At 37.5% G+C, this 24001-nt stretch overlaps 1 protein-coding gene across 3 annotated transcripts in view; it reads left to right on the forward strand.

Annotated features, from left to right (window-relative positions):
* LOC139965256 (uncharacterized) overlaps positions 1–17409 on the forward strand; it is a 40794-nt gene extending 23385 nt beyond the window's left edge. For 2 of the 3 annotated variants that reach the window (XM_071967431.1, XM_071967429.1), the window contains 19 exons: positions 279–401; positions 719–844; positions 1571–1801; positions 2675–2886; positions 3597–3758; positions 4349–4433; positions 5265–5429; positions 6177–6354; positions 7078–7282; positions 8351–8457; positions 8754–8934; positions 9438–9665; positions 10394–10565; positions 11509–11716; positions 12641–12810; positions 13032–13091; positions 13357–13616; positions 14085–14211; positions 15018–17409. In XM_071967431.1, the coding sequence (XP_071823532.1) occupies positions 279–401; positions 719–844; positions 1571–1801; positions 2675–2886; positions 3597–3758; positions 4349–4433; positions 5265–5429; positions 6177–6354; positions 7078–7282; positions 8351–8457; positions 8754–8934; positions 9438–9665; positions 10394–10565; positions 11509–11716; positions 12641–12810; positions 13032–13091; positions 13357–13616; positions 14085–14211; positions 15018–15206 (3189 nt within the window). In that variant the 3' untranslated portion in view covers positions 15207–17409. The remainder of the gene's footprint in view (positions 1–278; positions 402–718; positions 845–1570; positions 1802–2674; positions 2887–3596; positions 3759–4348; positions 4434–5264; positions 5430–6176; positions 6355–7077; positions 7283–8350; positions 8458–8753; positions 8935–9437; positions 9666–10393; positions 10566–11508; positions 11717–12640; positions 12811–13031; positions 13092–13356; positions 13617–14084; positions 14212–15017) is intronic. The other variant, XM_071967432.1, reaches the window with a different exon arrangement.
* The last annotated feature ends 6592 nt before the right edge of the window (positions 17410–24001 follow it).

Genomic DNA, 24001 nt, shown 5'->3' on the forward strand with positions numbered 1-24001 from the left:
CACAAATACTATCACAGATTCTAGAAGACAGACTATTTCATGTTAATACTTCTTTTACACATACTCTGACAGGTTCTAGAAGACAAAGACTATTTTATGTTAATACTTCTCTCACACATACTATCACAGGTTCTAGAAGACAGACTATTTCATGTTAATACTTCTTTCACACATACTCTGACAGGTTCTATGTTAATACTTCTTTCACACATAGTCGGACAGGTTCTAGAAAACAGACTATTTCATGTTATTACTTCTTTCACTCCATACTCTGACAGGTTCTAGAAGACAAAGACGTATTCTTTGGTGAAATGGTACATCAGTCCTGTCGGTCGAAGTCTTTACACATCATCAACAGAGGGCGCTGTACTGTCCCTGTTCGTTTGCTGGTGACGACATCTGTGAGTTTATTAAATTTCCAAGATGTGTCTTTTCCTATATAAAACGCTCTATGGGTTTGATGACTGCAAGTTTTTAAAGCTGCTTAAAGGGGTTAGACAGGCAATCTAGTGGGAAGATTCACAAGCATGTTTAATTTTAAATTAAAGTGGTACAATGTTTATTCTGTTCAGATGATGGTTCTCTCTCTCTCTCTGTCTGCCAGGAAATCACATTTCCCATTGCAAGTGATTACAATCATTATTTTGATATTGTTCACTGATGTTGAGGAATCTTAATTGTTCAATTATTAGTTTTCTTTGTCTTTTGTTGTTGCCAGCAGAATTCATCCTCCTTCAGTTGTTTTTCCGTGAGTACAGGAGAGAAGAGGTCCGATGCGGTCACATCAACCTTCCAAAGAGGAACTCACAAAACATCTATTACCCCAGTTCATATCAGGTTAAAAGTAAGTAATGACGCAGAGCTCATATTTAGCGTAAAAAAAGTAATCCATTGCGCCAGTTTTATGTCAAGTTAGAGTTAAGCATCCTTTAATACCAGTGCACATTAATATAAAAGGAAGTAGGTATTAGAGAACTTCATATCATATTTAGAGGAATGTCTGGCAAACTGACAGTTGCCTAACCGACTTCACAGTTTCCTAAAAACTCACAAGCACCCATTCTTCCTGTTTCCCATTACTTATTAACCATATGACTATAAAGGTTGACGTTTTGATAAGGTAACCATGCAGAATACTCCATCGAGCATCCATTAAATAAACTGATAATCACTTTGAAATCTTCATCGTTTTGCACCAGCCGACTTGAAGTTAAGGAACTAAAGCATTCCATTACTGTCAAACTCTGCCTCCAGATTTATAACTCTGTGCAAAAAACAAAAACAAAAAATTATTATTAATAAGAAAAGAAAAAACAGCATTTTCAACTCCATTGCCCTGAAGACATCATTCATTCTGCTATTGCCAGATGGATGAATTCACAAAATATAACCCAAGTTTTAAAAAAGCAGAAAATCATATCTCTGCTATACAAAATGCTATGAGAATGTTGTTTTGACCTAAAGGTATGGACAATTTCCAGCAATTATATTTAATAAGCAGTCATATGTCAGCAACCAGAATAATTATCCCCTTTAATTATTCATTGTTTGTTTGTTTTTTTTATTCCAGGGCCGTCCAGGATCTGACAGTGATGATGACCTCGCCACAGCTACCACAGTATGGGTCCATTTCAAAGCTCCTCCCAGACGACAAGAGACGGACCATAGCAAGGATGCTGACAACTTCTCGGCTCAATTGGACATCGAGATGGACGTCCCGGAGAGAATTCTGTCCCTCCACTCCGTCAACCTGAGAGCCGTAGTCGGAACGGCCAATCTGCACATTCCAAGAAAAATGCATGTAAGTGTGGATGGTCTAATTGTTGATCAGATCTTATGGTGTAACTTCTTATCGGGTAAAGACTAGACTTTTATGCTAGAGGCCGTAAGAAGCATCCTGACGACACATGTGGGACAGAAACTTATGATATTAAGCCTTTTGATGATAGAATTTGCCAAAATGTGTCACAAATTAGGAATCACACTAATACACCAATGACAGTGCCAAATATGAACATGTTGCAAATTTGAATGACAGAAATCTTAACCAAATGAGTGGAAAATTAGGAATAAAAAATTATCTGAAAGGTATTAGAAGCAAAGAAATGATATTATCAAGCAAGAACCTATTTTGCATTCCAATGACAGAGATTTTGCAGAAGTAGTGAAAACCAATGAATTTGTGGTATTAAATTGCGTGTTCATTGACTGGCAAGGTCAAACAGAATCATAAGCATTCCAATGGTCAATAATATTTTGTCAAAATGAGGAAAAAAGATCAGACAAAATGTAAGATATTACAGATTGTTACATTTTATACTCAATTTTTCAGTGGGCTACGAAATGTTCAAACATTGAGACTATAGTGTAATAATTCCCAACCTATCTCCCCTGCCCTCCATCCCCCACAGAACCCTCCCAAACAAGACAGCAATATTGCTCATAATATCCCATCTTCTTAACCAATGCAGAAGACTATAAACCATGACCATGGTATTAATGGCAATCAAACTACAAACAGAATGTTAACTGAAATGTTTGTCACTTTCTGTGGGACAATTGTATGACAATCTGTAGGGCACTGTGTAATAGTAGGACAATCTGTAATTGTGTATCATCTTTGTTTTTCTTTACAATGGCATATTATCGCCTCTCTTTACTCTTCTCCAACCAGATGTTAAACTTCTCTACCACTGTCGGAAACAAAGACCGTCGAAAGCTGCCGCTGAGGAACTCAGGCAACATCAGACTTGACATCAAGTTTGCCATCTCAAGAGCAGAAGAGCTCTTTTCTGTCCATCCAGAATTCTTGCAGCTGAAACCGGAGGAGGAAACATCCGTGGAGATCACGTACGCTCCGAAGGAAGCGCCATCTGCCGTGGAAAGGTTTGTTTATCCACTTTGACATTTTTACCGAATGATTATTTTACATCCTCATGAAATAAATGTTTTATAAATACCAGATTGCTCAAGTTGCTAACAGCTAATTGTACTTTAATGACTGGGTTTTAATTAATATCGTATTGATGCACAGAGACAAATCTGTGCCATGTTTTCCCCTCAAACTGTGCATCCAACTTTCCACTTCAATAAAGGGATGCTTCCTAATATGAAAATATGAAAAAGTCAGTGGGATATTGTCAACTTCACGTCCTTGTTGTTTGGAAGCTATGGTTTCCAAGATCAAAGCGAGAAAGTGAAAATAAAATGAAAGCAAAACAAAACAGTTTGCTATGCACATGCAACTGTTACATGACAACTGTTTGCTTCAAGTTCACTTGCGGTACAAACTGTGACAAATTGGACTATCAATATCCCAACAATGCTGTGTAGGAATCAAATGCAAGCTTCACGAGAAAGCTTGGGAATATGTTGTTCCTCTTTCATCTTTGACAAACTGAATTTCCTCTGGAATTTCCTTTAGCATCTTTCTTTCAGTTGGTGGGGTGGGAGGTGGGGTGGAGTGCCTTGAGGGTGGATTAACGTGCTTGCTTGAAGTCCTGGCATAAAATTACCATTATTTGATTCTCAAGTGTGTTTTGTGTTCACTGCTGATTGCCTTCCATCTATGATATGTAATTGCTTTTATCTTCCAGTCTGTTGACAATGAAGGTGGAAGGAGACGGTCCCCAATACGAGGTGGTGATGAGAGGAGAAGGAACCGTTGAGGAGAAGAAGTCTTCATCCAAGGACAACCCCTGCCTATTCAGCAATAAACAATTCCTCTCATGGGGAGGTGTAGCCTTGGGTAGAGCCTTGTAAGTGAAATTAAACAAAGTGTCCTGATGTGGTTAGAGGGGGTTTCATGCAGGGAATTAAGTTATTTCTGATAAATTAGGATTTTTTTTTTCTGGTCATATTTTCAAGCAATGTTATTGAAGACTTCTTCTCTGCAGTGATGGGTTTTGTCCGTCAGTTATATGGAGACACTCAGAACCTGTGGAGATGTTGGGGCAGGTATTCAGGGGACCCTTGCCGTTTTCAACCCCGCACAATATGTTATTAGCAGAACCTTGCATGTAGACCAAATTATAGACCTGTCTGAATGCAACTTTCAATGTCTGAAGTATCTTTCTTTTTTTCTTTTTTTTCTTTTTTAATGGAGTAGTATCCCCAGACCTCCATTCATGTAAGTCTGTTTCAACTATCCCACGGCCACACTCTCTCTTTTTTAAAGTTGTGGATCCGCCCATTGAAGGGTGCGGGTTGGGGGTAGTGTTATCTATCTGATGGGGGATGTAATGTGGTGCATCCAGAGCAGGAAGGAAGGAAAAGTTTTCTTTGCACATGCAATATACACTTAAATGTTTTAATACTTCATTTTTTATTTCTTTTTAATTTTAAACAGGCAGCAGAAAATTGTCCTGAGAAATTCATCTTCATCAATGCCTCTAAAGTTAAAACTTTCCATAACAGGAGGACCAGACTTTCAGGTGACCCACTATTTACATATTTTGTAACAATTTGGTTTTCAAATGCCCAGTTTTGGAAACCACCAAGACATGGTTTAATTGGGATAGCTCCTTTGGCAGTGACCTGGAGTTGTATATTTGAAGTCACAGAAATTATTGTTCCATCCAAAATATTACTTCATTCCAATCTGTTTACAATTTTGTCATTTTGGGGGGAAATCATCTGTTAACATTTACATTATTGATGATGTTAATTGGGGACTTGTCTTAATGGTTAGCAAGAAACAGTTTTACATTTTTATCAACTGAATGGATTAAAACACATCAGAACAACCTTTGATTTTCAAATATCTTTATCTGTTTGTCGATGAGCGAGGCTATCTCCAGACTTGTAGTCATTCTGCACTTGTACTCCAATTCTACCCTTTAGTTGCTTGTACTCGCAATCGACTTCATGGATTTATACTGATACTCGGGGCATTTTGGAAGTCTAGCACAGATGCTAGTACAAGATTGAGTACTCATACTCACTAAGAGCCTTGTTGTCAGTAAACACTTGTGCTCCAATTCTACCCTTTAGTTGCTTGCACTCGCAGTCAGCTTCATGGATTTGTACTCATACTCTGGGCATTTTAGAAGTTTAGTACAAGATTGAGTACTCATACTCGCTCTAAGAGAATTGTAGTCAGTCTTTACGTTTGCTCCAATTCTACCCTTTAGTTGCTTGTACCAGCAATCAGCTTCATCGATTTTAGCTGACGGTGGGTTACCAGATTATTATAGGCAGATGAGATTTGAATGTGATGATTAATGTGTTTCCTCTTTCTTTCCATCATTTCCACTCGATCACAGCTTCAGAGCTCGTTCGGTTCGCAGTTACAGTTAAGCGATTCCAAGTCATTAATTTTGAAACCAGAGGAGGATTTGCCAGTGAATATCCTCTTTGCTCCTACTATGGTAGCTTCATCTCAAGGACTCCTGATAATGAAACCAGTAGGTGGATGCTCCAAGTATACGGTAAGCTCATGCCATGGTTTGCTTCTTTCATTGGTTGTTTGCTTGCATATTTGTTTGTTTTTATTTGGTCATCTATGTCTTCAATAACATCAGTAGTGATGTTTAGTAAAAGTTGTAGCAAATAAGTTTCCCAGAAAGTCAGAAGGTATCAACGAAATTGGAACATGAACATGTTGAAAAAAATGCCAAATGTGGTAAAAGGAACATTTAAACAAGGAAAAATGGGAGTTCAAGAAGCTCCATGGAGTCTGCAAGGAAAAACCTTCCTTTCCAATCATTACTAGGAAGGCAGGATCAAATAACTTTAGTGAAACAAAGGCTAAATTCAGAGAATTGAACAGGGAAGCAATGAATAGAAAGATGAGAAAATAAAGACTTGTTTTACTTTGGTGGATTATTTTTATTTAATTTTTTGATCTCAGGAACATTTGAATTAGGGCAATCCTTCAGACATAGCAAAATGAAAAATTTAAATGTTTCTTGTGGGACACAAAATATTTGGATGGGTGAGTTTAAGCACCCAGGTCACTTAGTCAGATTGAGGACTATCAGATTATATGTGATTGTTACACGGCTCAGTGAAATTGACATAAAGTTAACACCCAACTCATAGTGCAGATTTTTTGTTTTTTTTATTTTTTTCCTACTATTCTTTTGTGTTTCCTTTGACCCATGTTAATCTATACAAATATTTCTTACAAAAATAAATCATGTAACTCATTATATATTTTTGCATCGGTTTGACAGGTCCCTCTCTCTGGTTATGGCGGTGTCTCGAGTCTTTCAGTCGACGATCTCCAAGCGGTCGGCGAGACATCCGTCCTCGCCATTGGTAACGTCAACGTAGGACAACGAAAAGTCTTTGCTTTGAAAGTCAGCAATAATGGGGACAGAGCTGCTTTTGTCAAAGTTCTCTGTTTCAGTGGTAAGTGAGCCATCTGGTCTGTCTCTAACACAAAGCAGATGGATGTCTTCCAGAGCTGAGATGGTGGAGGTGTAGTACAGTGGTTGGTGTGTCCAACCAGTGTTCGCATTAGGACACAGGATGCCCACAATGTATCTGGTGGGTCCCTCAAAAATATTTTCTCTTTGGGGGAATTTCCCGCAACAATTCCTGGTACTTCTCACAACTTGCACCATTACTGTTGTTACAAAACTTGCCAGTTAAAAGCCAGTTATTTAAAAGTGTTGTTGATTTTTGTAAGGAGTAATGCGATTGGTCAAATCTTTCCAAAAAAGAAAACACTGGCTTCGTTTGGTGCGGCACTGCACAGTGTGTATTGGTCGCAATGGGCAAACAATTGTACTACACTGTATGTACTATATGCATGCTAAATCTCGGTACGGGCATAAATACATACATCTAACTACTAACATAATAAAATTCCACCCCCCAAAAAAAAAAAAAAAAATTGGAAAATCCCTCCCAAAACTAAAAATGTTGACAAAGAAATTGACAATGAGTGAATTTCTACTCACTCTCTGCCCCAAAAAATTGTGTTTCAACCTATTTACCGCTCTGTCCAAAGATTCCTATTTCTGTTTAAGTTCCTAATCTACTTGCTCTTATTTCTCTGTCACAAATTTAGTGATACCACGTAATAATCGTAGAAAACAAACTAATTGTTTCCCATTTGTCATCTTCCAGATTTGAAAGCCAAAGTCAAGTTACCAAAGACCCACTTGAGTGTCGAACCTCACGAATTTGTGATTCCCGCCAAATCGGTCGAGAAATTGTCTGTGGTATATCAGCCAACAGAAAGAGATGCTGCACTCTGTTACTGCCAATCCAGTATGGTGGCAGCAGTGGGATTTTTCTCTGGAGATGAAATAATGAGAAGACAGTATCAAAAGTGAGTTTGTGTAGAAGAATCCTGCACTGAATGTGCAAAAATATTTGGTTTAATCCACTTCTCTTTACTTCAGAATTCCAATTCTTACCTCTTCTTCTAACTTCAGAAGTGGTTCAAGGTGGTCTAATGTTAGAGACTCTTATTTATTTTTCTGTAGAGAGACAAGAACAGTTATTGGAGGGTGTTAGCCCATTTGATACTAACTTACTGCCCATTATGCCTCCTGGCACATAGGGCAGCAACAAAAGTCTTCCACTCCTTTCGATCCTGGGCTAGTTTTGGATTGTTCCCCCCATGTGTGGTTCAGGTCTTCAATCTCCACTTCCACAGTTCTTCGCCAAGTGTTTTTTGGACGTCCCATCTTTCTTTTGCCTTCTGGTGTCCAGTGGAGGGCTGTTCGTGTGATATCATCTATGTTCTTTCTCATTACATGTCCGATCCATCTCCACTTTCTTCTCATGATGATGTTCTCCATGCTGTCTTGATGGCATTGGGCATATAGCCCATTTGATAGTTCAGTTAAAAACACTGGATTACTGGCATCCAAGAATTCAGTTGTAATTAGTCAAGGCTTTAACATTTCACATAATGTCTTTTTTTTAAGGCTTGGAAATCCTTTTTTTCCCATAGAGAATAACAATTTCAAAAGTGGTTTAATTTTAGTTTAGTTACATAATACAACAAACTGCATGCATTTTTCAAAGGCTGCATTCTGAATCATTCATATTAAAAATCTATTTTAGGGCAGTCTGGAATGTTAGAACTGACAGTCAAAAACTACAAAAACAAATTTTTCACTTTTTTTGGCAACTTTTGTCATACTGCTGGTACGACTTAAAATTTCCTGACAGTTTATGATTACAGATTCTATCAATGTCTTTGTTTGCATCAATGGCACCCAACCAATCACTAAGCTTGGAAAAATGGGAACGTTTGCCATTATGCCTCAGGGAATTCAATATAACCCTTTTTTTGTCACTTGTCCTCAAAATTGCTGTAGCGTTTTATCTACAGTTTGTTTAACCCTGTGGTGATGTTTTACGTACTGTTTTCTGTCTCTGTTTTTAGGGCTCTAAAGTTGGGACAGGCTCAAGATTTCCAGATGTCTGCTGATAATCCTCTGAAGGGCGTTTTATTCGATAAAACATTCTTGAAGGAAAAGGATGAGAAATCAGGTAAATTACTCATAAATACTTTTGAAAAAATATATAGCATTTCTATTGGTTCAAAGTATCCTTGTATTATATGTTTCTATTGTGTTTTAGATGAGATAACTAATTAGTTAATTGCCAAAACAAAGACCAACCTACCATGAAATATTCAACATTCTTTAAGGTTTTATATGGACAATGCATTAAGCTTTTACCTTATTAAAAAATTTATATAACCTCTCCTCATCTTGCAAAGTTTAAATGTATCCTTCTTCAGTCTTTAATGTGACCTGTAACATTTTCCTTCTCCCGCTCTCTAGAATCTTGTCTGCCCACCCGGCCCAACGATATCCACCTCTTCTACCAGTGCGTATCTAGGGTCATGGTAGCGGTTGTAGGGGATGCCTCGACGGGTACTCAGGAAGCCGGTGTAGTGAACGGCATCTTGGGAAACACACAGACGCCGCTGAATGGTGACATCATCGGCTCGGGAGTGAACAGGTAAGATCATCTGAGTGTCTTATTCCGTGATATCTGTGACTTTTGACCAGCTTGTTGTGTTTGCAACATTACAGCTTCCAATGGAAGATCAATAATGAGATTTATATATATATATAAATTTATATATATAGGAATAACGGAAAAACTGTTAAACAACTATGCTGCATTTAGAGAAAGGCTGGATCTCGAGTGAGATACAATAATTTAATTAGGTAAGTTATTGGAAGCAAAACAGCCAATGTTTGGTTTTTGCAGAGCTTTCGAGCAAAACTAGCTCTTCTTCAGTGCATGATCACCGATATATATTTATATATATATATAATGTTGTGCAGTTGTGAGTCTTTGAAGGACATGATGTGCATGGAGTTTAAATCATTATCTCCTCTCCCCTCCCCTCCTCTCCCGTCCTTTCCATACGCCACTTCTCCCACTTTGTGACATTTTTGTTCATCTTTGAAAGCAATTCTTGAAATTCAGAACACTTGTGATTTATTTAATCACAGGTCAGATCTTGGTTCTGTGAGTCCTCCTGTGAGAGGAACCCGTGCAAACAATCGCACACCATCTGCTGGCCATCAGCAGACACCAACTTCAAGGTTTTCATCCAATGGGCCCAGTGGCCCATGGAGCCTTCACCCTGACCATCTTATGTTAACTTGGACCCCAGGCAGTAAACACTCACAGGGCACAGCGAGGATTCATTTCTGCAATCTCTCAGAGAGGAAATTGAGGTATACATACCTTGGAAAATATTCATAATTTATTGTTTAGATTCTTGCTTAGATATACATATGTAGCTTGATGTGAATTATTTGTGTGTGGGTCATAGCTTGAGAGGTAAAGGTGTAGTGTAGTGTAGAGTGTCCACCAAACAACCATTAAGTTTCTATGATATAAGGGCAAATCAGAAACATCAAAATAAATAGATGGGAAAATGTAAGCAAATTTCTTTAGTGGTTAGGATAAAAATGAAGGGGAAATTCTTCGCAAGAATTGCAACTATACATCACCTTTACTTTAGACTCCTAGTATTGGGGTCGCCAAGTAAACACTTGGCGACCGCAATTTTCATGTTTACATTAATGGAGGTGTCAGAATGTATGTATCTCATGAGAATGTATCTCAAATTTGAGATATGTGCTTACTTGCAAAAAAATGCTGTATTGTACAACTTTGAAGTAAATTCTATTCAAGATTTTTTTCATAAATATTGACAATGTGTGTTTCTTCTTCTTCTTCCAAATCTTTGGCGACTGTCCGACACATTCTGGCATCCTTAAAGAAGATTGCTAACCACAGTTTGACTAGCAGGGCTGTAGACACACATACCAAAGTAAAGGCCTTAAGCTTATATGTATTATTGCATGTTCACATGGGTCGATACTGACCGGCACCATATTCACCCTTCAAATTATATGAATGCCCTTTATTTTTTATCTTGTTATTTTTTTCCCCTCAGCTTTGAGATAGCTTGGCCAGGCCATATCCTAACTATCACCCCTCAGAATGGAATGGTAGAGCCCATGGAGCAGAAAGTATTACTAGTCAGTGCAAACCCGTCCATTCAATCCAAAGGGGTTATCCTTCCATGGAGTGGAACAATCTATGTCTCTTGTGATAATCAAGAGAAGGTCAGAGCCCTTTTGTATTTTGCATCTTTTTTCTTTCATTTTAAGGTTTATGTTTCAATTATCACATCCTCTTGAACTAAAGTTATCCTAGTTAATTTCCTTTGAGAGCTAGAAAGAAATTTAGTTTTGGCAATGAGTGAAGGAGAACCAAACTGGCACTATTCAAAAGTTGAGCTATGTACAGGTTAGGCCAGTAGATTGTTTAAGCCTAAGGTCTTATGGTCCTGCATACCTATGGTCCTGCATAACTAGTGCAAGATCTTTAGTCCATTTTTTATTTGGGTTGGGTGGAATGAAATTTGTGGTGGGCCAGATTTGAGGACGGAAGCTCTAGAACTTATAAGAAATGCCGACAGAATTGTATCGCTGATAATAAAGCAGCTCTGGCAAAAACTGGACTTGATCAACTCTACGTTCCTAATCGTCACCCCTCAGAATTTAATGGTAGAGCCCATGGAATGGGAAGAATTACTTGAGTGCAAACTAACAAGCTCTTGAAGTTGAAAGAAACACTGACAGAACTTTTTCTCAAACAATAAAGCAGCCCTGGAAAAAAATGGTCTTTATCAGCTTTACCTTCCCTATTTATTAGTATTGGTTTTTCTTATATCTCAGACATGTGCTACAACTGGAATATTTGTTTAGCCGTTCTCTTTTATTTAAAGTAATATTATTATCCTCAGTGGATTAGTGATTTTTACATTAACATAGAGAAAACAATTTCAGCAGGCATCACTGAGTTTGATGTTGCCAGGTGCATTACGAACTTGCTTTTCCACAATGCACTGTGCTATAAGGATGTGGCTTTGACTCAAAGATGGCGAAAATTCCCAGCAATTTGTTAAGCAATCAACTTCATCTGTTGGCATATAAAGAACTGGTGGGAAGTGAAGTGTATATAAAATGTGAAATGTTTTTTTTTTTTCTTCTTCTTCATCTTTAGGAGATCAAAGTCCAAATCCGAGAAGATCTTGCCTTAGATACCTCAATCTTTCCAACATCTTCCAAACAGTTGCAATCGTTATCTACCGAGCCTTCCACACCAGCTGCACAGAGGAGACCGTTGCCCACGGCAACTGTCTCTCCCAAAGAACTTAAAGTCAGGTCAAAGGTCATCAGTTGTGAAGATGCTCATGTTGGACAGAAATCTGGTACGGTTCTTTCGAGCCTTGTTTCTTTGTCATTGGTCAGGCTCAGCTTGCTGAAGGGACTGTTATAAATTTATACATTAATGTGTATTTGCAAGATTTATCAGAAGACATAGATGCGTGTTTTTTTTTATTGTTTGGCCAAACTACCTTGCAGTTGAATCAAAATAAAGCATAATCACATTACTTTTGTTTGACAAGGTATCAATTCATTTTTGCAACATGAATTAACAAATCTCTAACAACATCTTTGGAAAATTATAAAAGAAAATTTTATTAGCCATATGTCCTCAAAAATTGAGAATAGCATCTTATTCTTTCACTAATAAGGCAACATTTCTTTGGTCAATTTCAGGCCTGATGTTATAGACTGTTCATTCATTCCAAGGGTGAAAAGTTGTTACAGTCAATTTATGATTGCAATGTCATCCAGAATATTAGATAATTCCACATTCTTTAATCGTACCAGTTCTCACTAATAATAATAGTTACTCTTATGTAGCGAAGAATCCAACCTGAACGGGTCGCTGAATGCACTTTATAGGTGCCAAGTCAAAATGGCCATTTAGTTACACTTAGAAAATTGAAGAGTTTTTATTCCATGATTAAATTGTTGGGAAGAGTCCAACAATCTTAATTGATCCCGGAAGTGAGTTGCCCACGCGAGGAGCTGTGTGTTGGAAGCTTCGATCACCAAAGGTCTCCATACGAGACTATGGGACTAGAAGCTACAAGAGGGGGTCTGTTTGTCACTCTTTGATGTAGAAGTTTTCATATGTTCTATGGGGTGCCATATTTTAATAGCGCCGGAGACTGAGAGAAGAACATGGTAGTATATATGCATCTTATCGGGTAGCCAGTGTAATTCCTCGAGTTGTAAACATTGTAAATCTAAACTGATTCCCTCTCTCCATTCTGTCCTGACAGAGTTCATCTTTGAGTTTGAGAACACCAAACCGTACCCGATGAAGTGGAATCTCTCCTCGTTCGCCCCTGCCTACCTGAAGCAGGCGGACGGCACAGTCTGTCGAACCACCTATTCCGCCTTTCGATTTGAAAGCACCTCTGGCGAGATGACCCCGGGCCAGAAAATGCAGGTGGGTTGTGATTCATTTGCAATTTTGTGTCTCTCTTTGTTTGTTGGATAATTAAGATCGAGATGAACAATAAATGCCAAACAATTGGAGAAGTCAAAGATGATGTTAAGTTGATACATTTCATTGTCTGCCTCTATTGTAGTACAACATCTCTTGGTCTTCTTTATCTACAATTATAGCTCTTTGTTTTATCTTTCTTTTTTGTCATTTGTCACTTTTAGCTTTCCCTGCATTTCATGCCGAGAGAAGAAGGTGATTATTCTCAGTTTTGGGATCTTGAGGTAAGTGTTGTCATCGAACTGTTTATTTTAAGGATTAGAATTGTATTTGACAGTTACTATGCTACAACAATGTAACACTGGTATCATGGTAACTGTTAAATCATAAAATCTTGCACCTTTCCTTCAGTAACTTGCAAGGAACATTGAATGTTCAGGTAGTTTTCTCTTTACCTTGTTGTAAAAGCTGTTCCTCGCATTGTTTCTCAACTCATAATACTAAAATGATTCCCAGCTCCTCACTAATATTTCATGACCTTCTCCACAGAGTTCGTCCACTCAGAATCTTGTGTCTCATAAAACAAGGATAGAGCTCTCAGGCCACGGACTTCCAAAGAAACGTACCTCTCAGAATGTCGATAATTATTCCAGAACTTTTCCAAAACAAAATCTCTACGACCAAGCACTAGCCAAACAACTCTCAAAAAGTCAGCCGTTGGACCTCACAAAAGTATCCAAGTCAGTCTCATCGAACAATCCGATTGGTCTGTCGAAGACTACTGCAATGCCTGCTGGGAATGGTAAAAGGTAAGAATATCAGTCTTGATGTTTCAATCAGGTAAGAAGAAAAAAGGACTGCTTTCTTTCTTCTTTTCCCATTTTTTTTTCCAATAAGCAAACAGTTAGATTTTTCCTAGAGTATTAACATAAAAAATAATTCTTGTTAACACTTGTGAGGTATTCATTGTGTTCACAACCTTGACAAATTTTACATCATGGATGCCTTTTTTATTGCAGAAAAAAAATTCTTCAAAAAGTTCCAAGTGTGACTTTACAAGTTTTGAAAATCTTTGTGTAATTTTCAAAACAATTGTGTGATTTATTAAGCTGTGACTATTTTGTCTGTGATCTCAAAAACATTGTTTATATATTTGTTAAGTTTTTTGTTTTTGCCTTTTAATCTGATCATGAAAAGTAGTTAAACGTACAAAATTTAGACTCTTTTGGACGTGCAATGACCTAATGTACCTTCCACACCCATCTTGACATTCTCAGTACAAGACACAACAGCAAAAAGTCATCAATTGTCATCAGCGAATCAGCCAAATTTGATCGCTGCGAAGCGAACCAGTCTCAGACGGTCACCGTTCGGCTGAAGAACTGTTCCATGAGTCCTCAGACGGTAAATTTTCACACAAGTCATGGCATAAATATTCTATATAAGTCATAGCGTAAATATTCATATAAGTCATTGCATAAATATTCATATAAGTCATTGCATAAATATTTATATAAGTCATTGTGTAAATATTCATATAAGTCATTGTGTAAATATTCATATAAGTCATTGCACTTTAACTCTTCTTAACAAACCCACACATACTCAAGTTGCTGATGAATTTGGACTTTTTTCAGAGTGGGAAAAGCGTTTGCTCTATTTTTTTCTGGCATATTTATTGATTACAGCATACATGGTTTTGGTTGCTGTTCTCTATAAATCTAGTTTCTTAACTGGTTTGTTTTCCACAAATGAAATATTCCTTCTGGCAAATAAAAAGATAAGAGTTGAACGGTTGTAAACACTTCAGAGTTTAGAAGGATCGTATTGAATAAAAAATAAAAAAACACTTATGATTGTACTTAAATTTATAAACCCCTATTATTACTGAAAATTTTCAGTCCTAATTGGATGTTCTATTATCTCTAAGAAGAATATGAGCTTTTCAGGCCCCTAGGGGTTATTTTTGGGGGGGGGGGGAGGAGGGGATTGATTGCACCCTCCCATTCACAACTTTTGAAACATTTCTCTTTAGTTATAAAAAACATGACTTTTGACTTGTTGTTGTGAAGGAAATTATTATACTCTGTTAATTATACTCTGTTGGAGGTAACTTGCAAGTAAAGGGTATGTTAGCCTTAGATAGCATTTCAGCCTTAAGTTCTTGCTGCTACTTAAGTTTTCATTTGTTCTTCATTTCCTTTTCTCAGGTCAAGTTTGTGAGTCCTCGACAACCCTTCTCCATCACTCACCACGAGCATGTGATTAAACCTCGACATTACCTCAAGCTGCCAGTGACATTCCACCCGAAGACCAAAGGACATTTTGAAGCCCCTCTAGTCATCCAAACAGAACTTCAGGAGAATTTGGTGGTTCGATTGATCGGGGAGTGTTTCTGATCGTCTTAGAAATGTGCGAACGAAATTGTATTATCTTTGAAGAGATAATCAAGCATTAAGATTTCTATTATGCATACAATATCAAATATCATAAACTGAAAAGCTGGCTTTGAAGACTAAGGAATGTTCTTTTCTTATATGTTTCATAAAAATATGTATTTGGTAATGTCACAGCAGTGTGAACTTAGATATCAGTTTCTTGTCAGTCATGCATGCTTTGGCAATAATATTCAATTAAAGTTGCCAGTTACAATCGACTTATGGGCCTTAATTAGTACACAAACCAATATGCTACACTCAAAATGGGCAACATAACTAGACGGAGTATGGTATAAGTTTGTCATTTATTTCAACTGCAAAGTTAAAGGGTGACTTTAGCCAGAATTTTTAGTCTTGATATTTGATAGTCAAAGAAAAACAGACAAATTTGATAGCTTGTTAGGTATCTATAGATGTTCAGGTTTTCAAGATATAATCATCTTTAAGAAATATACCATATCTCTGGATTGCTCCTTTAAGTGTCATTTCTCAACAAAAAATTTAAAGTGATATAGAAATAGAATCTGGACAGATGGCAGTGTTTTTCTCACGGTCTATAACAAACTCAAATTAATTTTGTGTCTAAAGTTATCCTTAACCTGTGCTTATTAGTATTAAATTCACTTGTTGTGATTAAATCAATTATTCAAGCCATTCGTGGATATTAAAAGTTTCTTATCGTTCCACAAAGTCCATGACATTTTGTCATTTTAGAAATAATGCTTATTCTGTCAAGGTGCTGAATAGATAGTCTTCCAGCTGTATAGTACAAGAAAGAAGGTGCAGAAGATTGCAAAGGCTATTATTTTTTTTCTCCATAAAGATTCGTAGATGATATGTAAAAGTTTAAATATTCATTCCCAGTTTCTCTAGGTCGGTTGTTTATTCGTGCCGGTATGTGATCCAGTGCTGAACATATTTTCGAACAGTTTTTCCAAGTTTCTTTAAATCTGCTGTATTCTGTTGAATTTTTGGAAGTAGTTTTACAGAATTTAATATCTGAAATATGAGCTCATGGATAATACTTTGTATTAGATTTTACAAAGTTGCATTTCAAGTCAGGAAGGAAGAAAAGGCAAAAATTTTGAAAAATATCCGCTTTTGCATATGATTAAACGATAGATACAAAAGTGTTGGGGCTAAAAGATACTACAATGCTCAATTGATGAAAAGAAAGAATGAAACCTTGTCTTTGTTAGAGCAATTACAATACTGTATTATTTTGAATAATGCTAATTTTGATAGTTGATAGAGATTTTCCACTTATTAAATTTCGTAATTAAACGTACAGAACCTTTAAGGTTTTCTCTGACAAATATTTTGTCATTTTATATAGTAGCAAAACCTCAAGAAATGCAAATTTATTCAAGAGAAAATATTGTTGACATTATCTAGTTTTAGTACTGCACTGAAATATTATCAGTTGAGTTAACATGACCGAAAAAGTTTTGTTTAAAAACGGAAAAAAAAGGAAAAATAAAAAAAAACTCTTTTAACAGATATTTACTCGTTATCTGCAAAATATGCTGTTATTTTTCAAAAATGGAACGAAAAATATCAACAATTAGCTTACTACTACAGCACTTAAATATCAAGTTTCATTAGGCCAAGCCTGATTAGCATATAAAATTCTGGGCTAATATTTTCCTTTGTCATTATTGCTTATTACCAAGCAGAGAGGAACATTTTGACAAAACAGAAACAAAATATTTCAAGGTGTTTGTATGAAACCTTCCACCAGGCCTAGCAAGTAAATGGCAAGCGATTCTGATGGGAGGTGCCCTACAGTGTATAGCTTTATGAATGGAATGCAACCAGCTGTTTTTGAAACCAAAATCAAGTATCAAAGGGAGAAGAATTATGAAAAACGTTATTTTAAGTTTTTTGCTGCAAATCAACTAAATATCCTCATTTTTCATCATCATCAGGGATAAATAGTATTCTTACAAATCTGTGACAAATGAGACTGGAGTTAAATATACCTTCATTCTTCTAGATGGTATCAACTCTTAACTCCGATCTAGAGCAGATGTCGTAACTGTACATAGATATACAAGAGAAATACTCATTGTAAATATGTAAATGACCTGTACAGCACTGAGGAAATGATATATTGCTTGTTATAATGCAATGAATTATTACTTTATTGTCAATGTTGCTTTGTTGTAAAAAATGAAAAAATTATCATATTTTTGTTTTGTTTGCCAGTATCTTGTTCCTTTTGCCTCTCCCCATTTTTTTGCTTTTGTTTCTTTGTTAACTGTATCTCAGATTGGATCCTGGGACAGGTATATGACCCCCTCTGCCCCTCCAGGGGTGCTGGAACCGGGTGGGGTGGGGGACAGGGCCCCTTGTGTTGACTGATCATGTTCTTCTCTGGTTAGAAGGTTACTGCTTATTAGGAGTTACCGGATGTAACAAATGAAGAAATAATATTCAAGATGGAAGAAAAAGATGTGTTGGTGGTGCCTGTTGTGCATTCTTCCGTACTGGAAGGTTACATTCTAACTTTAATTATTCTTTAATAGGGGAATGTATGCTGAAAGCTAGAATGATATATTTTATATCAATAGCAATAAATTCCAATGTGTAATGTTAGGTCTTGTTCGTATATGGTATTCCATACTTTCCTGTCAATATTTCATGTGCTGTGATGTTCTTTGTGTTTTTGTTTATTTTTCATATGTTTGTGATGTTCGTTTTCTTTCGTTTTTTTTTTGGCTCTGTATTTTTCCTGTAAATATATATTAAAAATACAAAATTTGGTACATTTGTAGAAAATAATTTATTAAAGAGATATACGTGATTGCAACCCATAATTTTGACTTTTTTTCTTTCTTTTAGTGTCACCTTGTTGGTCTCTTGTCTGAAAATATTTACTGGGGATTGCTCTGCTATCAAGCCATGTATTGTTTACAGGTTAAATATGCCTCAGAATGACCAATTTGATGTTGAGAAAGTTGTATATATATATCTATTTGTTTATGCCATGTGAGTTGGCTTCAACTTGGGCTACACCCCTTTCTAATTACATTTGCGATCTGCCCAAAATCATACGATTGAGGACATTTTCTCTTTGCTATATAGGTGCATACGTGCCTTGGCATCTTGTACTATTATTTGACAGAAATCAATGGGAAAAGCCAAGGCATTTCTGATCCAGTGTTTAGTCTGTCTCTAAAAGCTAATCCCTGGTCTGTCAATGTCCAACTTTAATGTTCTACTCTACGAACGCAATAGCTCACAGCTCCACCCCCAATGTGCGGCCGAACCAAGGGCGGCGGAAGCACTTTTAATCGGGGGGGGGGGGGCACCGACATCAAAGGGCACTTTGCAGAAATTCGATTGGACTGATACAGTCTTATATGTAGTACCCTTTATAACTCTTATTGTATTATCTTATTTGCGTATACACATCACTTCATCAACGCCCCCCCCCCCCTTCCTCAAGGAAAATATGCATACTAGAACTGCAATGTCCAATTTACAAATTGGGAAACGAGGAACAAGTTTTCTTTTGCGACAAAATGAGGTGAAATCATGCTAATTATTAACAGGCGCGTATCCAGGGGGGCGTTGGGGGCGCCCCCCGGGTAAGAAAAAGAGGAGTGAAAAAAAGAGAGGAAAAAAGAGAGGAAAAAAGAGGAGGAGGAGAGGAAGGAAGGGAAAAGAGAAAAGGAGGGAGTAAAAGTAAAACGCCAAGACACCAGGAAGAGAAAGAGGAACAGTGACATCATTATAGCGCTGATCCCTATTATATATACAGGGTAGCCAGTGACGGATGAATGATTTCGTAAGGGGCGTGTGACTCACCCTACCCCTGTATACATCGACAACTCCATTTTTGGACGTTTCCATTTTCCTCTCTCACTCATGATCCGTATATATATACTATATATGGCCTATCATAACGCGTGTGTGTGTGTATATACGGATTAAACAATTGTAGAATTGTGCTATGAAACCAACTGTGGCTGGTCTCGAACTCGACCGTGTCGTCGGGGAACATGACGCATTTTGGGAAGAGGGCGACCGCCCACCCCCCCCCCCCCCCATTCAGCATATTTTTTTTTAATGATATCGCTAGTAATTTCAAAACATAAAATGCTTAGATGCAACTTACAAGGCCTGGGAAGTGTCAAGTGTCATTTCCAGCGATCTGGGAGACATTTCGGCCAAAATTTGCTTGTACGCTTCGCACCAACCTATGGTGGCGCTATGCTTAGATAATTTGCCTGGGTAGTGCCATTTCCTGTGCCTGGGAAGTGTCAAGTGTCATTTCCAGCGATCTGGGAGACATTTCGGCCAAAATTTGCTTGTACGCTTCGCACCAACCTATGGTGGCCCTATGCTTAGATAATTTGCCTACAGGCTTCGCCCCTCCCTTGGCAAATACCTCGCTACGCGCCTGTTCGAATTTGTAAAGCAAACAGCAGATATCACATCGTATCAGTGAGCATGAAAATGGTGTTCCAGGATGAAAAGCCTCAAAACTGTCCGACTTGCCTGAAAAAAATAACCAACAATTTTCGCGGGCTTTGCGCGCGTTCAACATGTTAATATCACATGAGCAAGCTTTGGTTATTACATCGCATGCCATCGTGTACCGTACGGTCCGTTGAAATTGCGCAGTATACCGTGGGATGCTAATGTAAACAACGAAATGTCTTATGTAGATGTAGAAAAAGCATGGAGGTCCAATTATGTCAAAACTCTCTTTTACATTAATGGCGAATAAGGGGCTGCCCCCCTCCCCCCGCCTCCTACGCCTATGTGTGTAGTGTTCGGTTTCGGGAATATCTGCTATTTTTTCATTTCCTTCAACGAAGTTTTATAATAGCCTTTATAAGAGGTTTTAATATTTGTACACCAATAAATTAACTGTGTCTGAATTTTTGAAAATTTCTGACCAACATTCTGCGAAAATTTCTGACCAACTTCCTTCTACTCGTGCAATTTTGACCGGTCTGTTGGGGGTTGAAGGAAGTTTTTCTATAGTGTACAACATTTTCGGTATGTTTTGAAGTGAGTTTATTCACGAGAAATGTGAATTTTCAAATTCTGAACAAATAATGGGCTTAAAACCTTCAAAAGTTGACTGTCGGGTATTGTGGGCCGCAACGTAGAATCACCTACAAAAGCAATGACCCACGGGAGATGCGAGAAGTTGAACATGATGTGTGCCGGGTTGACAATCTTCAAAAAGGTTATGGATGGAAAAAATAACTATTAGGAAATACTTGGTTCTCAGGCAAAAAGTGTACATCTGGTTGGTCATTTCAAGCCCGAGAAATGCCGTTTCCGGTGATCTGGGTGGTATCAAAACAAAAAGTTTTCTTGTACGCTGCGCGCCAACCGATGGTGGCGCTCCGCTTATAGATAGTAATTTGCGCCCCCCGCGGGTTAGAAAATCCTGGATACGCCCCTGGTTAACATGAACTTTAAGGATAATGTAGAAGAATACCATAATGCGTCGAACCCAGTCCAAGGAGTGCTTGACCAATTAAATTGACCACTACATCATCACTTCTTAAATGAATGTCCATCTCGTATGTTATGTATTGTACGTTTAGTGTCAACCGGTAGCATTTCTAATTGCACTTTGGACCCTCAAGGAATGAAAAAAAGATAACTCGTTTTAAGTGCATTCCAATTAATGGCCGCATGTCTATATATGGCCAAATTCTGTAGGAATGTTTTTACAATTTTAGAAAGTTACCTCTAAATGACAGGACAAACTAAAACGAATGACAGCGAATGACAGAATGACAATTGACTTTGTACAGGGTTAATTATCATTTGCGAATGACAGCGAATGACAGCGAATGACAACGAATGACAACGAAGGACAGTGTTGAGAAAAGATATGATTAACGGAGTGGAGTAAATCCGGTTATTGGTTTTCTGCGCAAAAATGATTTGAGGAAAATCGCATGTTACGTGGTTGCAGGGTTTTGGTGTAATTTACGGATAGAAACCACAGGGAAAGTTTTTGTGTGAGAATGCGCTTTAGTGCTGTGCTTTTTACCTCTGTAGATTTATACAGAAAGATAACTGAAGCCGTTTCAAGATTATAATTGTTAGTTTCTAACAATTAATATCGGAAAAATGACGTTAAATTTACTTTTAAAAATCAGACTTACAATTTCGCTTACTATAAGGTGCGTTTTTATTTTGTCCGTACTTTACTAGATCTAGATACCCACGAAGTCTGAACTGTGATATCCGGTTGAAGCAAATGTCTGTGCTGTCATTACTGCCATTCGTTTTAGTCAACGCAATTTTTTAGTGTGTAAAACATATTGTCATTCGTTATGTGTAACGCAATTGTCATTCGTTTTAGTAACACCCTAAATGACTTCCGAATTCATTGATATGTCAGCCTATTTAACACTTAACTTGCGCAAATCACTTACGAAATTTTAGCCTAATCAAAGGGGCAATTTGCAATGTGGCAGTTATTTGAACACAATTGAATAAAGCGACAGCATCTTTCCTGTGCTGTAGCAACGCTGTAGCAGGCATGTAGCAGGCACTGTCATAAAAGCTCAACTGAAGCTTACAGCCGGACAAACAATCAAATTAATAAACCATCCCCTAGGCCTACCATGCATTAATGGCACATGCATGCAATAACGTCCAAGCATTGAACAATATCACTTAGGCTCTCGTTTTGATAAATCTGCTGGATAATGATTGTGCATAAGTCATTTGTATTGGTCAAATACTCTTTGGACCGTATAAGACTGACTATGGGACTCTTCAATTATGTCCTTAGAATTCATATGACCTATTGGTTGGGTGGTCCGATGCGTGCTGGTTTTAATTATGGCCTTACGGGGGGGTTTTTTTGTTAGGCCCCGTTACATTCATTTATGAAGTGATGATTTAGTGGTCGGTTTAATTGGTTAAGCACTCTTTGGACCGGGCAAGACGCATTATGGTACCATTCTAGAATGTCTTTAGAATTCATATGACCCATTGGTTGGGTGGTCCAAGGCGTGCTGGTCTTGACTGGGGCCTAAAGATTTCAAGTTGCAGGTCCATTTACATTCATTAACGAATTGATAATTTAGTGGTCAGTTTAATTGGTCAGGCACTCTTTGGATCGGACAAGACGCATTATGGTACCCTTCTACAATGGCCTTGGACTTCCTATGATCCATTGTTTAGGTGGTCCAAGGCGTGCTGCTGGTCTTGACTGGGGCCCAAAGCTTTTTCGTAGTCCCGTTACACTCATTAAAGAAGTAGGCTAATGATTTAATCAGTGGCGGAGAAACAGGGGGGTTGGGGGGGGGTTTAACCTCCCACTTTTTGAAGAGGGGGGGTTGGCCCACACAATCAACCCCCCCCCCTAGTTTTTTGCCAGTAATGTTCTGTTATAGCCTATGTTATGTGCTCCAAATGGCATAATAAATCAAATTATTAAATTTGAAATTGTTAAAGTCATTTCAACCTTTTACCTGGTAGTGTAATATTGTGACGAGCCCGCTTCCTCCGATAGTAAAACTATATCGGGACTCGCGATAGAAAGGTACTGGGATATCTTGATGCCGTATTTATGCTTCTTCAGGAGATGTCTCGAACGGAAGAAAACAATGACTTCACACAAAAAACAATTTGACGAGATAGGATTTGATTTGATGATTCGGTATAATTTCTTCTCTGTCGATTCTCTTAACAAATAAAACTAAATTACAATGATTTGACTTGACTTGACTCCGTCAATTAAACAATTAGGAGTGATGAACTTTCGGCGGAGTGATAAATTTGCTGATCAAGTCATAAATTTGCTGACCGAGTGATAAATTTCTGACCTCCTTTTTCTTTTATACCTTACTTCCATAAAATCTCACTGCGCACAATCAGTAGGCAGCCAATAACCTGACCATCCCGTATTAGCTTAATGATATAAAAATAAGTGCACTGGCACTGATCTGCCCTGATTGGTTGGGAGTTTGGAAGTCCATCCCCTTTTCTATGGAAACTTCCATACCACGTGAGAGAACCTTCTCGAATGTTCCACAGACATAATGGAATCTATTTTGGGAAAAGGCCCTGTACCAAGATTCAATAAGATAGTTAAAAACTTCTCGTGGGAAAACTGAATCCATGACCTAGATAAATACATAAGAGGCCTGTAAGGTATCTCGATGGAGCTTTTCGGTAACATCAAAGAGATGGCATCACTATTTCATAACATCCCCCTCAATCTTTTAAAATTTTTGGATACTCCAAAATTTTAACATCATACTGCTTTAACTTATCATTATCTCAAGAAGGTAGAGTACTGTAAGCACATTCACTAATATCCATTGACTTCAACAAATGGTCTTCATATATCTCAAAGGTTAACATCTTGGTTACGAATTATTAAAATGATCATATGGTATATACATTGACACTATCTCCATGAAAATATTGTGTACCTCTTCAATATTGATGACATCATATGATGTAATCTAAAAAAAATATCATTAAGATATCTTAAGGTTACATGACACAGCAAAATATGCAGTATCTCTTACAAAATACATTTATGCATTTCATACATCAATAATACATTTATATCAAAAGTGAAATCATGCCGTGATTTGGGGAGAGATCAGAGAAAACTTGACTTAGTTATCTTTTAACTGAACAGAACACCTCAGCGTTCCATAAATTTTCATACACAAAAAAAAGAACCTTAAAATATTACAAACTCATTTACAAAGCTCCTCTTTAATGAAGGCATACAGTAGTTTCAAAACTGC

Source organism: Apostichopus japonicus, chromosome 3 (assembly GCF_037975245.1).
Source record: "Apostichopus japonicus isolate 1M-3 chromosome 3, ASM3797524v1, whole genome shotgun sequence".
Classification (NCBI taxonomy): domain Eukaryota; kingdom Metazoa; phylum Echinodermata; class Holothuroidea; order Aspidochirotida; family Stichopodidae; genus Apostichopus; species Apostichopus japonicus.